Source organism: Dreissena polymorpha, chromosome 11 (genome assembly GCF_020536995.1).
Source record: "Dreissena polymorpha isolate Duluth1 chromosome 11, UMN_Dpol_1.0, whole genome shotgun sequence".
Lineage (NCBI taxonomy): Eukaryota > Metazoa > Mollusca > Bivalvia > Myida > Dreissenidae > Dreissena > Dreissena polymorpha.
The window spans coordinates 3,854,180-3,867,279 of NC_068365.1; the positions used below are offsets into that span (position 1 = coordinate 3,854,180).

Below are 13,100 nucleotides of genomic sequence, written 5' to 3' on the forward strand. Positions count from 1 at the left end.
CAGCTATGTGCAAAGAGCATTAAACCAGTAGAGCCTGCAGGTAAATCGCAGTCTGTTCAGGTTTTATGCTGTTTGCTGCTCATCAGTATCTAAGGGTCGGGAATGAAGCCTTAAAAACTTCAATCTAGTATGAAAGGTCTTTAATTAAATATAACTTTTAAAGGGACTACAAATATGTCAATATACGTATTGATGTGGTAAAGGTAAAGCCCAGTTTTCCTAGAACAAGGCTCAAGTAAACCAAGGTCCGTTAAATTGTTCCCAAACAGACACTGGGTTATATCTGTCCGGAGACGAGGTCAGTGAGTGACCACGGCTGCTGCGAATGTTTACTGGAACTGCAGAATATATTGATCCAGCAATGTTCTCTTGCATACAGCATAAGCTGTCTGTGGAACAGACTTTGGTGATTGGAAAAATTTGGTACATGGAACAAACCACTGGGAACTCAGAACAGTGTAGTATGCTTGCTAGGATGTAATATAAAATATTGTAATTAAAATGTGTTGCAGACTGTTTTCCTGAAAGTGAAAGTGGATAAAGCATGATGGCATGATCGGTTGTTTAGATTACAGATGTATAGCGGAGTGCTAAATTTCATGGAGATTTGGGGCTAATTGCTGGCAGCTCAGTGTTATTATTGTGTGTGTGAAACATGCAGCAAGTCTACTGTATGTTGTATGGGAGATGGAAATATACAGACTGGCATTGAGGTTAATATTTTGTCTGTCTACGACAAATTTCAATCTTTGTCCAGTAGTTTGATTTTACTTGTTAACTGGTACCATTTAAGAATGATATTGAGTGTTTTGAATGACTGGCTTTAGCTGTAACATTATGGTTATATAACCATCAGTTTTTGTAATTTGATGTATTCCTGTGGTATAAGTTTAGAATTAGATGTAAAGTACATATATACAGTTGTATTGTGATTGTATTTAAAGTATTTATAAGTCAAAATATAATTCATGATGGTACCTGTGAAAGACCATATTGTGGTCTTTCATTTTCTAGAAGCTGGAAATTCTTTACTTGGCCAATGTCAAAACCACATCATTTGATACCTATGCGCAGGTTTCTATCTGTCATGAATTAAAGATCTTGCAGTCAAATAGTGATAAATGCTGTGGTTAAAGTTAGACTAGACAGTTTTCAATATATCAACTTTCCCAACACATATCACAAAATAATTGGTTTCAGTGCAATCCCACTGTCAAGTTTCCCAAGCTCAGCGCACAAATAGGTTTTGTAAACTGAAACTGTGAAATTTGAATGTTATTAAGTGCAAGATGAGAGATGACTTGCCTTCTATAGTACTGTATTCTTGGTGTTGCCCTTTGTGCATCCGTGACTTTCAGTGTAACAAAATCTGGATTTTTGACATTTCATTTATGTGCCTGAATTTCATTCATGGCAATTTCACGGCCGTTAATCACGCGCGCCACCTCTTTTTTGCGATGCATTAATAAATGATTAAATGCAACTTCCGAGGTGGCGCTCAGGCCCGGATGTTTTGAAATTGTATGGACAATTTTACAGGGTGATTAGGTTTAATATGTTTTTTTCAACATATTTCGCAATATTTTTTTTGAAATCGGCAATTCAGTGCGATTCAGCGAAGATTGAGTAGTCCAAAAATGTACAGACATGTGCATTCTCAACCCATTTAAAAACGTGTGAACCTTTATAAGTTGTGGCATGATGGAGTTTAAAAAGCATCTCGATGAGTTTTTCCTGAGTGACGAGAAAATATCCACCCAATTTAATCGCTAACGTCATCAAACAATTGCGTACAACATACATTAGATGCTGCATGCACAAAAATATTGGCTTTTTGACGACGTAATAGATAATTTTGCACTTTTCCAAAAGAGATGGAGCCAATGCTTAGGAGGTGGCGCTAATTATAGGAGGTGGCGCCAATGCAGGATGTATCAATTAACAGTCGTATCGCAATGACATTATCACATGACGTAGATTTGATAGATAATGTTATTTGTTATATTAAATTTATTTTTATGCCCCCTTTCGAAGAAAAGGGGGTATATAGTTTTCGCACTGTCCGTCAGTCTGTCTGTCAGTCTGTCACATTTTTCGTGCCCGCTCTCTTATTCAAATAGTTTTCATCCGATCTTTACCAAACTTGGTCAGAAGCTGTATCTAGACAATATCTAAGTATGAATATGGGTCATGCCGGGTCAAAAACTAGGTCACGGGGTCACTAAGTGCATTTCAAGGATTTAGTATTTAGGTTTCGAAAAATGCTCATAACTTCTATCAAAGCGTTTATTGGGGGCATATGTCATCCTATGGTGACAGCTCTTGTCCAACGTACATTCCAAGGCCCAAATCTTTACAGAACATAAACACAAACTATAATAAATATGATGTAGTTTTTTATGCCCCCCTTCGAAGAAGAGGGGGTATATTGCTTTGCACATGTCGGTCTGTCGGTCAGTCGGTCGGTCCGTCCACCAGGTGGTTTCCGGATGATAACTCAAGAACGCTTAGGCCTAGGATCATGAAACTTCATAGGTACATTGATCATGACTCGCAGATGACCCCTAATGATTTTGAGGTCAATAGGTCAAAGGTCAAGGTCACTGTGACCCGAAATAGTAAAATGGTTTCCGGATGATAATTCAAGAACGCTTATTCCTAGGATCATGAAACTTGATAGGTAGATTGATCATGACTCGCAGATGACCTATAATGATTTTCAGGTCAGTAGGTCAAAGGTCAAGGTCACGGTGACCCGAAATAGTAAAATGGTTTCCAGATGATAACTCAAGAACGCTTATGCCTAGGATCATGAAACTTGATAGGTAGATTAACCATGACTCGCAGATGACCCCTATTGATTTTCAGGTCACAAGGTCAAAGGTCAAGGTCACGGTGACCCGAAATAGTAAAATGGTTTCCGGATGATAACTCAAGAACGTTTATGCCTAGGATCATGAAACTTGATAGGAAGTTTGATCATGACTGGCAGATGACCCCTATTGATTTTCAGGTCACTAGGTCAAAGGTCAAGGTCAAGGTGACCCAAAATAGAAAAATGGTTTCCGGATGATAACTCAAGAACGCTTATGCCTAGGATCATGAAACTACATAGGTACATTGATCATGACTGGCAAATGACCCCTATTGATTTTCAGGTCAAAGGTCAAGGTGACCCGAAATAGTAAAATGGTTTCTGGACGATAACTCAAGAATGCTTATGCCTAGGATCATGAAACTTGATAGGTAGATTGATCATGACTTGCAGATGACCCCTATTGATTTTGAGGTCTCTCTGTCAAAGGTCAAGGTCACGGTGACCCGAAATAGTAAAAACGTTTCCGGATGATAACTCAAGAACACCTTTTCCTAGGATCATGAAACTTGATAGGTACATTGATCATGACTGGCAGATGAGCCCTATTGATTTTCAGGTCACTAGGTCAAAGGTCAAGGTCACAGTGACCCGAAATAGTCAAATGGTTTCCCGATGATAACTCAAGAAATCTTATGGCTAGTTTAAATATATAAGTGATCAACTCAATTAAAAGGTCACCAACATGAATAAAACATATTGTAAGATGTTTAGCAAAAATGTGTAATACTCAATCAAACCAATAACTTAATCTTCAACATTATCAAAAATTTAATCGACATTAATATTTGTATACAGTATGATAATTCACGAAATATGTATAAGATAACACTTCTTATTGAAACTATGATTTGTGGCCGTTAATCCAAATGATTAATTCACTAAAAGTCCAAGGTAAACGAATCTTAATTAGGCTCATTTATCTTGTTTTTCCACTATCAACTCCAAAAAAAATGAAGATAGCTCGGTCTTTTTCCGTTAACATTTTTGTATAAAACATGTTAAATGTTGTTATCTTACAAAGACAAACGTTTAAATCCATCAATACATTATTAGAAAACTACTTTTTATAGTTAAAAACATGCACGACTCAAAATGTGCTGAAGTAGTCAACCTACAAAAAAATGTAAGTCCTGTAAACATAATTGAAACTATAACATAAAATATTTCACTTTAAAATAGCTATAAATGTGCATTGGCGCCACCTCCTAATCTGAGCGCCACCTCATTTGCATTGGCTCCATCTCTTTCTGAAAAATGCAAATTTACCTATTAGAACGGCTAGAAGCCCATGTTTTTGTGCACGCATTAACTTGTACAGGTTCATAGCAATCCTTTTATGTAATGTCAGAGCGATTTAATGTAATTTGCTCGTCACATGGGCAAAAGACATCGATTTGCTTTTACGAATTCTATCATGTCACAACTTATACAGGTCCTCACGTTTCGAAATGGGTTGTGATTGAATGTTTCTGTACATTTTTAAATGAACTTATAATGGCTGAATCGCACTACATTGGCCGATTTTTTTTAAATTTGCGAAATGTGTTGAAAAACATATTAAACCTAATCACCCTGTAAAATTATCCGTTAAATTTCTAAACATCCGGGCCTGAGCACCACCTCGGAAATTGCATTGGCTCATTTATAAATGCATCTCAAAAAAGAGGTGGCACACATGATTAACAGCCATGATTTTCCTGTGCTGATATGCGACTCATAATGCGAAAACGGTTCTTATGCCATACACGACCAGTGTAGTCTGTACAGTCAGCTACCTTGTCTGCTATAAAGTAAAGCAAGGTTTTGTGGTCTCTGATGTACATTCAGCTAAGCTTGTCAGGACGGACTGCCTAAAGGCCAGGTTGGTCTAGAGCTACACTGGCGGCATATGGCATAAGACCCATTTTCCCATGACGTGGGTATTAATATTTTAAACTTCTGACAAATATTTCTGAGAATTCAAATTAAGTTTTCACTTGAAGGCTACTTGGTTAATATTAGAACTGAAAACATTTAATGGACAAAAGCGTACTTTAACAAACGGCATATAATTTCAAACTGAAAAAACTCTGTAAAGTGCAGTGTTGACAGAGACAAAGATAGGAAATCGTGATGTTATTCATTTAAAGATTTTGCAATTTCCATTCACAAAGTAGATGTATGTACATATGCATAGGCCAAAGGCAAAGGTATACATTAACAGTGCTTGCCTTCGGGCAATGGTAAGATGTATGCGTCTGTATCTATTTATATGTGATATATAAGTGAAATCGTGTGCACTAGCAACTCAGAGGTAACGATAATCGTGTGCACTAGCCACTCAGAGGTAACGATAATGTCTTTTAGCACAGTTTGTGCACTGAAATGACAGTTTATAGGCCTGTATTCCAGATGCAGACACATATAATCCTATATGAGCTGCCTCATACGTAAACGATTTAATGCCTATGTGTCCAGCGTTTACTGTTAAGTAAAGCATGGTTTTGTAGTCTCAATAGCAGACAGGTTAGCTCCTGACCAGTCTATTAAGATGCGCAGGCTGGTCTGGAGCTTCCCTGGTCCCATATTGCATATGACCTAAAACCCATTTTGCATATATAAATAAAACAGATTTTTCAGCAACTTTGTATATTACAAGCAAACTGTACGTGTGATGCTCAGTTTCAGGACTTGGACTGATAATATGATTCATGCTATGTGTCACTGTCTTTGATATGTGTTACAGTCTGCATTATGTGCCACAATCTGCATTATGTACCACAATCTGCAATATGTATCAGTCAGATGTGTCACAGTCTGCAATATGTTTCAGTCTGAATTATGTGCCAGTCTGCTATGTGTCACAGTCTGCTTTTTGTCACAGTCTGATATGTGTCACAGTCTGATATGTGTTAGTCTGCATAATGTGCCACAGTCTGCTATATGTCACAGTTTTATATGTGTCACAACCTGCATTATGTGCCACAGTCAGCTATGTGTCACAGTCTGCTGTATGTCAGTCTGCGTTATGTGCATCAGTCTCAATTATGTGCCACAGTCTGCATTATCTGTAACTGTCTGCTATGTGACTCAGTCTGTTATGTGTCTCAGTTTGCAATATGGATCACATTATGTGTCTGAACCAGGTTAAATTAAATTAAATTGTCTTCAAAATCACATTCATATGTGTACTATTTACCTGATAACTTCACTTGAAACTTTGACCTCACAAGTTTATAAACCCCAGCTTCATTTACAACTTTCCACATAACTCTTTTCTGTTTGAGTTTTTGACATGTGTTACACATTTGTCTCTGTGACCATCGAATATGTTCAAGTAATCTGATTGAGCAAATATCAAAACTACAAATCAAGCAAGAATTCTTGTAATATTGCTATGTGCATATTAATAAGATTCATTGATCTGGGGTAAAAAATGCCGAATTTTACTTTTTAAATAACTGAAAGGAATGGGCATCAAATCAATAAATGCACAAAATTGAACCAAAATTAGGAATTGGGAAACAAATGGACAAATGTTAGAACTTCCACAGTTCCACTTTTAAGTTCTTTTTAATTTAAATTATTTTTGGACATTAATTACTATTGATCTTTTAAATTGTTTTATTTATAAACACAAATCTTATCATACATGAGATTTCATTAGAAGTCATGCAACATTCTTTTGAAAATAAAGAATCCTTTGTTTTTCATGGGTGGCATATTTTTGTGACAGATAATATTGCAGGGTAGATATTGAATTCAATTGGTGCAAGTCACCATATTTGTTCCCATGAGGAGAAGGCTTTGCTTTCAAAGATCAAAGTTTTGGGTAACCCACCATTGCTTTGATCAATGGCTTAAAGATAAAATCAAAATTGGTTAATTGATCAAGTTTGTTTTAAATGAACAGTTGAGATTTTGTACATCAAGATCTGCCTGCAATTAAATTGTAGCCTGATCAACGAAATTATATCCGTTTCACATGAGTTTTGAGTGAAAATGTTTTATTTTAAATGTTAAGGTAAATTGAATACCCAAGTATTTATTTTTTACAGTTATTAGTGCATGTTCTTTATTTCGCCAATTTAACACAATTGGCACCATTGTTGCAATATTTGCTATTTTGTCTCATGTGTGGTCTACGATGTTGTAAAAGGATTCACATTCTGTGCATTGAAAAAAATGCCTGAAATGAAATTAAAAAGGCAAGTATATTGCTGACATTTTTATTTGTTAACAAATAGATTTCTAGGTCAAATCAAATCCCACACTGACGCTAGGCAATAATTATTTGAGCCGCGTTCTGAGAAAACTGGGCTTAATGCATGTGCGTAAAGTGTCATCCCAAATTAGCCTGTGCAGTCCGCACAGGTTTATCAGGGACGACACTTTCCGCTTTTATGGTATTTTTTAGTTTAAAGGAAGTCCCTCCTTACAGAAAATCATGTTTAAGCGGAAAGTGTTGTCCCCAATTAGCCTGTGCGGACTGCACAGGCTAATCTGGGATGACACTTTACGCACATGCATTAAGCCCAGTTTTCTCAGAACAAGGCTCATTTAATTATTTATTCACAAACTACTGATATCATTTCCATACTTGAATTGCTACAAAAGTGTTATGAAATGAAGAGACTTCAACTTGGAAGTGCTAAACAGCAACCGTTTCGATTAGACAGCCATTTTCTCATTGCAATATAGATGTATATGTTTAAATGCCGAAATGCAGTCTGTTTTTGTGATCTTTGAAACATTATTTTTGTTTCTTTAGATTTTAATTGCTGAAATTCACATCTTGAAACTGCAGCATCCAGAGGTGTCGTATTTGGTTTAGAAACATCTGCATAGTCTTCATACCACCGGCCTCGTCTTTCCTCCCAACACATTTGGTTGATGTTGCCATGTTAACTGCCTAATATATCTTCATAAAGTATAATGCTTTCATTTCACTTCCCTGACTGATGTCTTCATGTACCTGAAGATCTCACTTTGCCACCCTGAGTAGTGAAAAGCATCCCTGTTTGCATAATCACAATTTTTTGCTGTGAGAGTAGGGGGATTCTCTGCTAATTGTGATGACTCAAAGCTGAAAGATGTTCTTACCTGGGCATTACCTGGGCAGAAAGCAATCAGGGAAGTTAAGCACCTGACATTTGTTAAAAAGTTCTCTCCCTTGCTCATTATCGCAAAGTAAAATTCTCTCCCTTGCCCATTATCACCAAGTAAAGTTCTCTCCCTTGCCCATTATTGCAAAGTAAACAGGTGTCTCCTGCTGGCAGCTTCTGTGTAGATTATCAGCTTTGCCAAGAAGTCAGGTTATACCTGGCTGCACGTGGAGTGCGGAAAGTGGAGGAAATGTCCTGACTCCATTTTTGCTGCACTGATCTGTTTTGCTTCTTACAAATTGTCCCACTTTTGTTGTCCTCAAGTTTTTCCTCACTGGTATTTTTATTTTCCTGACATCAAAGAATCTAGTCTCCATTAGTACTCATGCTAATTCTATTTCAACTTAGCATTTTACCTTTCAACTTTGTCAATGCTGTCACCAAGTTTAAGACCTGGCCAATTGGAAGCAAGCAAAAAACTCCTGAAATGTCAGTCAGGTGAATGTTTTTTAACTTTCTTTGAGCCTTTCATGTTCATTTCAAAATGCAACGTATTATTATCATTGTGTGGTACAACTGAAAAACCCTTTTGCTGGTAGTTTTATTGAAATCTTTCATTTTTAAATTAAATGTTAATTTGAACATGATAAATTTAGGTATAATTAGTTAAATTTATATATAAGTTAACAATTTCCCCTTCAGAAGCTAAGTGAAAATGGCTATGTGCAAACAGCATAAAACCAGAACAGCCTGAGAGTAACTCACAGCCTGTTCAGGTTTTATGCAGTTTGCTGCTCATCAGTATCTAAGGGTTTGGAATGAAGCCTTTAAAACTTGAATCTAGTAAGAAAGGCCTTTAATTAAATTTAACTTTCTAAGGGACTTCAAATGCGTCAAAATACATATCTAGATGGTAAAGGTTGACCATTCTTACAGAAATCTTTCTCATTATATGATCATCATAATATGTGTACTTTGTGGTCAATCTTCTTTGTGCACTATCAGTATGACTCACCTGTCTGTACTTTTTGCTGATAAGCACCTTTTTGGCTGGGAAGGCTCATCAGAGAAAATACCTGACAAGTGGGTGGGGTATATTCCATGCTACCTGTTAGCTTGTGAGTCTGGAATCTCTGGAACAGACAGGGGGGCATAGGTGGGCTGGCTATGCCACCTTAATCTGTCATTTACCTAGTGCTTTTCAGAGAAGTCTGGTATTTTCATATGGATAGAGTTGGACTTTTAAGTGCTTTTAAGTTAGGACAATGATGACTTGCGTCAGTTTGTTGTATTAATCACTCTTATGTGTGTACCGTTTTAAAATTTTGGAAGTTTCAGATTACAATTTGGAATGTTGTATGTGGAAATTGATTGAAGCATGTATTTCAAGAGATTACGGTATCTCAGTTGATAGGAGTTATCTGTGTTGAAAGGTACATGCAATAAGGATTAACGGTTTAAGATTGATAATGATGTAGATAAGGCTTGGATTGATGCAGAGGTTATCAGAATGACAGGAGAGATTAAATGGGATAAAGGGAGGTAATAGCATTATCAAAGGGAAGTAATTAACATTCCAGAAATTAGCATCATAAGTGATTAGATCAGGTGCCAACAGGTAGGGGATGTGCTTTGATAAATTTTTTGTGATATTTGTTTGTGTTTACTGGAGAAAAGTTTGTTCTCACAATGGATTTATAATGGTTGTTGGACTTATTTGTTCATATTGGAATTTATGTTGATGATGTTAATGACTAATTATATTTTTTCAGTTTAAATGAATGAATTGGTAAACTTGATACGTGATAGAAGTTATTAAAGATTTTAATTAATCAATCAATCATTTGCACATGATATCTGCTGAAATAGCCGTAGAAAAAGAACTGGTACACAATTATTGGTCACACTGCATTATAGGCAATCCTCAGACATAGATGACTGACACAGAATGCTAAATTTGCAAAAAAATAAGTTACATGTATATTCAGTAATTTTTATTGCCAAATTATTTCAAATCAATGTGTAAGAATCAAAATAATGTTTGAATTATTATACAATATATTTCATCTACTGTTAATTAATTTTTGCCTATCATGCGACATTTTACGTTAGGAAAGAGAAGAAAGATTAAAAACATTAGCTTCAATTCAGGCGATATATGTTAACACTGGCACATCAGTTTCCCCTCAATGTGGGATGCAGTGGATTAATGTGGGGCTCTCAAATCCTATACATTTGGTTCTAGCTGAGCTTTTTATTTTTATTTTGTTCACAATATAACTCTTGTTGACTGTTTATTGCAAATCCTTCATGACATTATGTCAAATTAATATAACTCTTAAATATATATTATATAGTTGTATTGTATTTTTCACTTTATTGCTTATATAACAGCAGTTAAAGTAACAAAATAACCCATTCACATTAACAATAAATTTTCATTGCTTCAAGTTGAATCAGTAAATAAAGATTTTCTTTATGCTGATAGATGTCCTCTTTTACACGTAATTGTACACATATAATCCATGGGTTTGATAAATTACTAAGTAGTTATCGGTTCACGTGGAATTGCTGGTGTCTTATACATGACTATATACACGTGTCATCAACTATTCATATCAATAATGCATTACATTAATTATCTTAATTGAGTATCTACTTTTGGTTTTCACTGAATATTTGTGAGGGCCCGGTTAAATATATTTTGTATAATACCATGGATTAGAGGCCTGTAAGGATCTCTTTGTCCTCCTAAAGAGTACATTATTTATTTTCCTAAGCATTAGAACTCCACAGTTTTGTTCATTTAAATCAATTAAGAATCAATTAATTGGAAAATATTTTGTAAATGTAAGACTGTTGTGAAAATAAATTCAAGTATATGCTGGATCTATTATGTTCAATTTTAAATAGATTTAGACATATCATTTACCCTGTCTGGAACACCCACCACCAGTTTCTGTCCAGGTTCAATATTATATTCATCAGGTTAAGCTAGACCACATTTTTGGCACTTTTTCAAAGAGATGAAATGGAATCATTTTATTGGCTATTTCTCAACCAATGACTGCAAACAAGTCTGTGTTTTCATGTACAATTTCTTCAATCCAAGACACCACACTTTCTTTTGTTTTTGGAAATAATTTCTATTGATTAAGAAATGATTTTTACAGATGTTTTAGAAAGTTAAGTTATTTTTTTTATTTGGCTGTCAGAAAAGTTCGGCAAAAATCTGCAAACACTTTGCAAAGTTGGCGTTTAACCCCAGACATTATTGTGAATGTTTATGTTCATAAAAATGCTATTACCATGGGAATGTGTAGACTGTAGTTATAATTTCCTTTGGAATAAGGCAGTGTTTTCTCTCAGACTGGTTTAAAATGCATCGCAAAGTGTGATAGATGTTTACTTTCTTTCATTGCTTTTGGCAGTTTTATTATAAGAACAGACATGGTGAAATTTCCAGACAGGCTATAGAAGTTTGGGGTATGCAATATAATTGCAAGTTAATAAATACCATGTACTGTATCTTTAACAATTATTAGTTCAAGGACATTTTCATTACAGCAACATGATTTTATGAAGTGTTTTTGACAAAAAACTAATACCACAACACAATTTAACCACAAACTTTCTCTTTGTTGGATTAAAGGAATAGCATATTAGATAAACATGTGAAATGAATATTATTCTCATATAAAATATATATGAAAATGTCATCTTCAACATTTATGCTTTAGCAGGTCTTGATATATGATGTTGAGTTTACTGTTATGCAAATGTGTATGCTAATTGTTGTGGTGATTTTGCAATGATATGTCCCCAATTGTCCAGACAGAAGAATATTTTAACTGGCAGAAGAATTCTGTATATATACTGTTCAGCAAACTCAATTTTCCTGTCTTTCTGACTGTTTTCTAGTGAGATGTGGGTGTAGGGCTGTTGAATGAGTGACATTTTGTGGAAATTTTAAGATAATGTTTGGAATATTTGCTGTTCTGTATAGATATAGGTTTAGATAGAAGCCAGCTAGACTGTTATGTTGTGTGAAAAGTGTATAAAGAAAAAGCCATGATGGATTTATGTCTTGATATTTGAAAAGTTTATGAGAGCTTGTTAAAGTATCACACATGTTGAAACAAAAGTCGCACCAAGTCCATGGCTTAATATTTGGCGTAACGCGAGAGCTGGATAAAATAATTCAGTGAAACACTTGAGGGAAAAACATTGAAATGAAACCACATGCTTACAAAGTTGCCTAATCTTTGATTATGCAAAGAGGGAAAAGAGGGAATTTTGTGAAAAGTTGCTTGTCAATGCATTATGTAAGTGTTAGGGACACATTTGCAAGGAATAGACCTTTCTTAGTATGATGAAGCAAATGAAATACTCTTCCGAGTGGGACGTTTGTGACCAGACCCCCGCGCAGACGCCGGATGTGTGCAGCATGTGCTATGAGGAATACGGGGGCTACATGAGTACGTTCATGGCAGGCGGATATATGAATGGATATACACAATATAATGGGTACGCAGGCTATGGATACAATAACAATGGTTCTACATATGAGAATGGATATCCAAACATGATTTACAATAGATCGGATGTTACAAGTAAGTATGGGTATTGTTTAATTGCATTGTTTCAAATAGTATTTTGCTGGTATGACTAAATGAATAACATATGATGCACATGCATAAAGCAGTTTTTGTTTGAAACATTTCCAAAAAAAGAAACATTAATGCATTTTTCTTCATCGTTTATTATGCTTTGAGTTTGTTAGTTTGTTCTTTTCTGTAATCAATATTGTTCTCCAATTTTTATTTTATATTGTACAATGTATTCTTTATATGCAAACAAGGATTACAATTTGATCGACTTGATAATGCATCTCCATCTGATTTAGATATTTTATATTTTGTCTGTAATCTCTGTGTATTTCAACTGCATGCCGGAAAGATGTTAGTTTCAACATTAATGATTTATTTAGACAAACTAATGTTATATAAATGTTTCCTTATAATTATATAAATATTTGTATAAGGCTTATTACAAACTAGAATAGACAACATTAACTTTATGTCAGTAAAATTTTGCTGTAACAACAAGCTCAATATTGGCTTTTCCCTTACCACGTA

General features: G+C 35.1%; 1 protein-coding gene across 5 annotated transcripts in view; it reads left to right on the forward strand.

Annotated features, from left to right (window-relative positions):
• Positions 1-13,100, forward strand: part of LOC127850535 (fibronectin type-III domain-containing protein 3A-like) — a 134,341-nt gene that overhangs the window by 63,952 nt on the left and 57,289 nt on the right. The window contains exon 2 of one of the 5 annotated variants that reach the window (XM_052383649.1): positions 11,969-12,575. The exons of the other annotated variants lie outside the window; for them this stretch is intronic. Coding sequence (XP_052239609.1) covers positions 12,332-12,575 — 244 coding nt within the window. The 5' untranslated portion in view covers positions 11,969-12,331. The remainder of the gene's footprint in view (positions 1-11,968; positions 12,576-13,100) is intronic. 5 annotated transcript variants of the gene reach the window in all.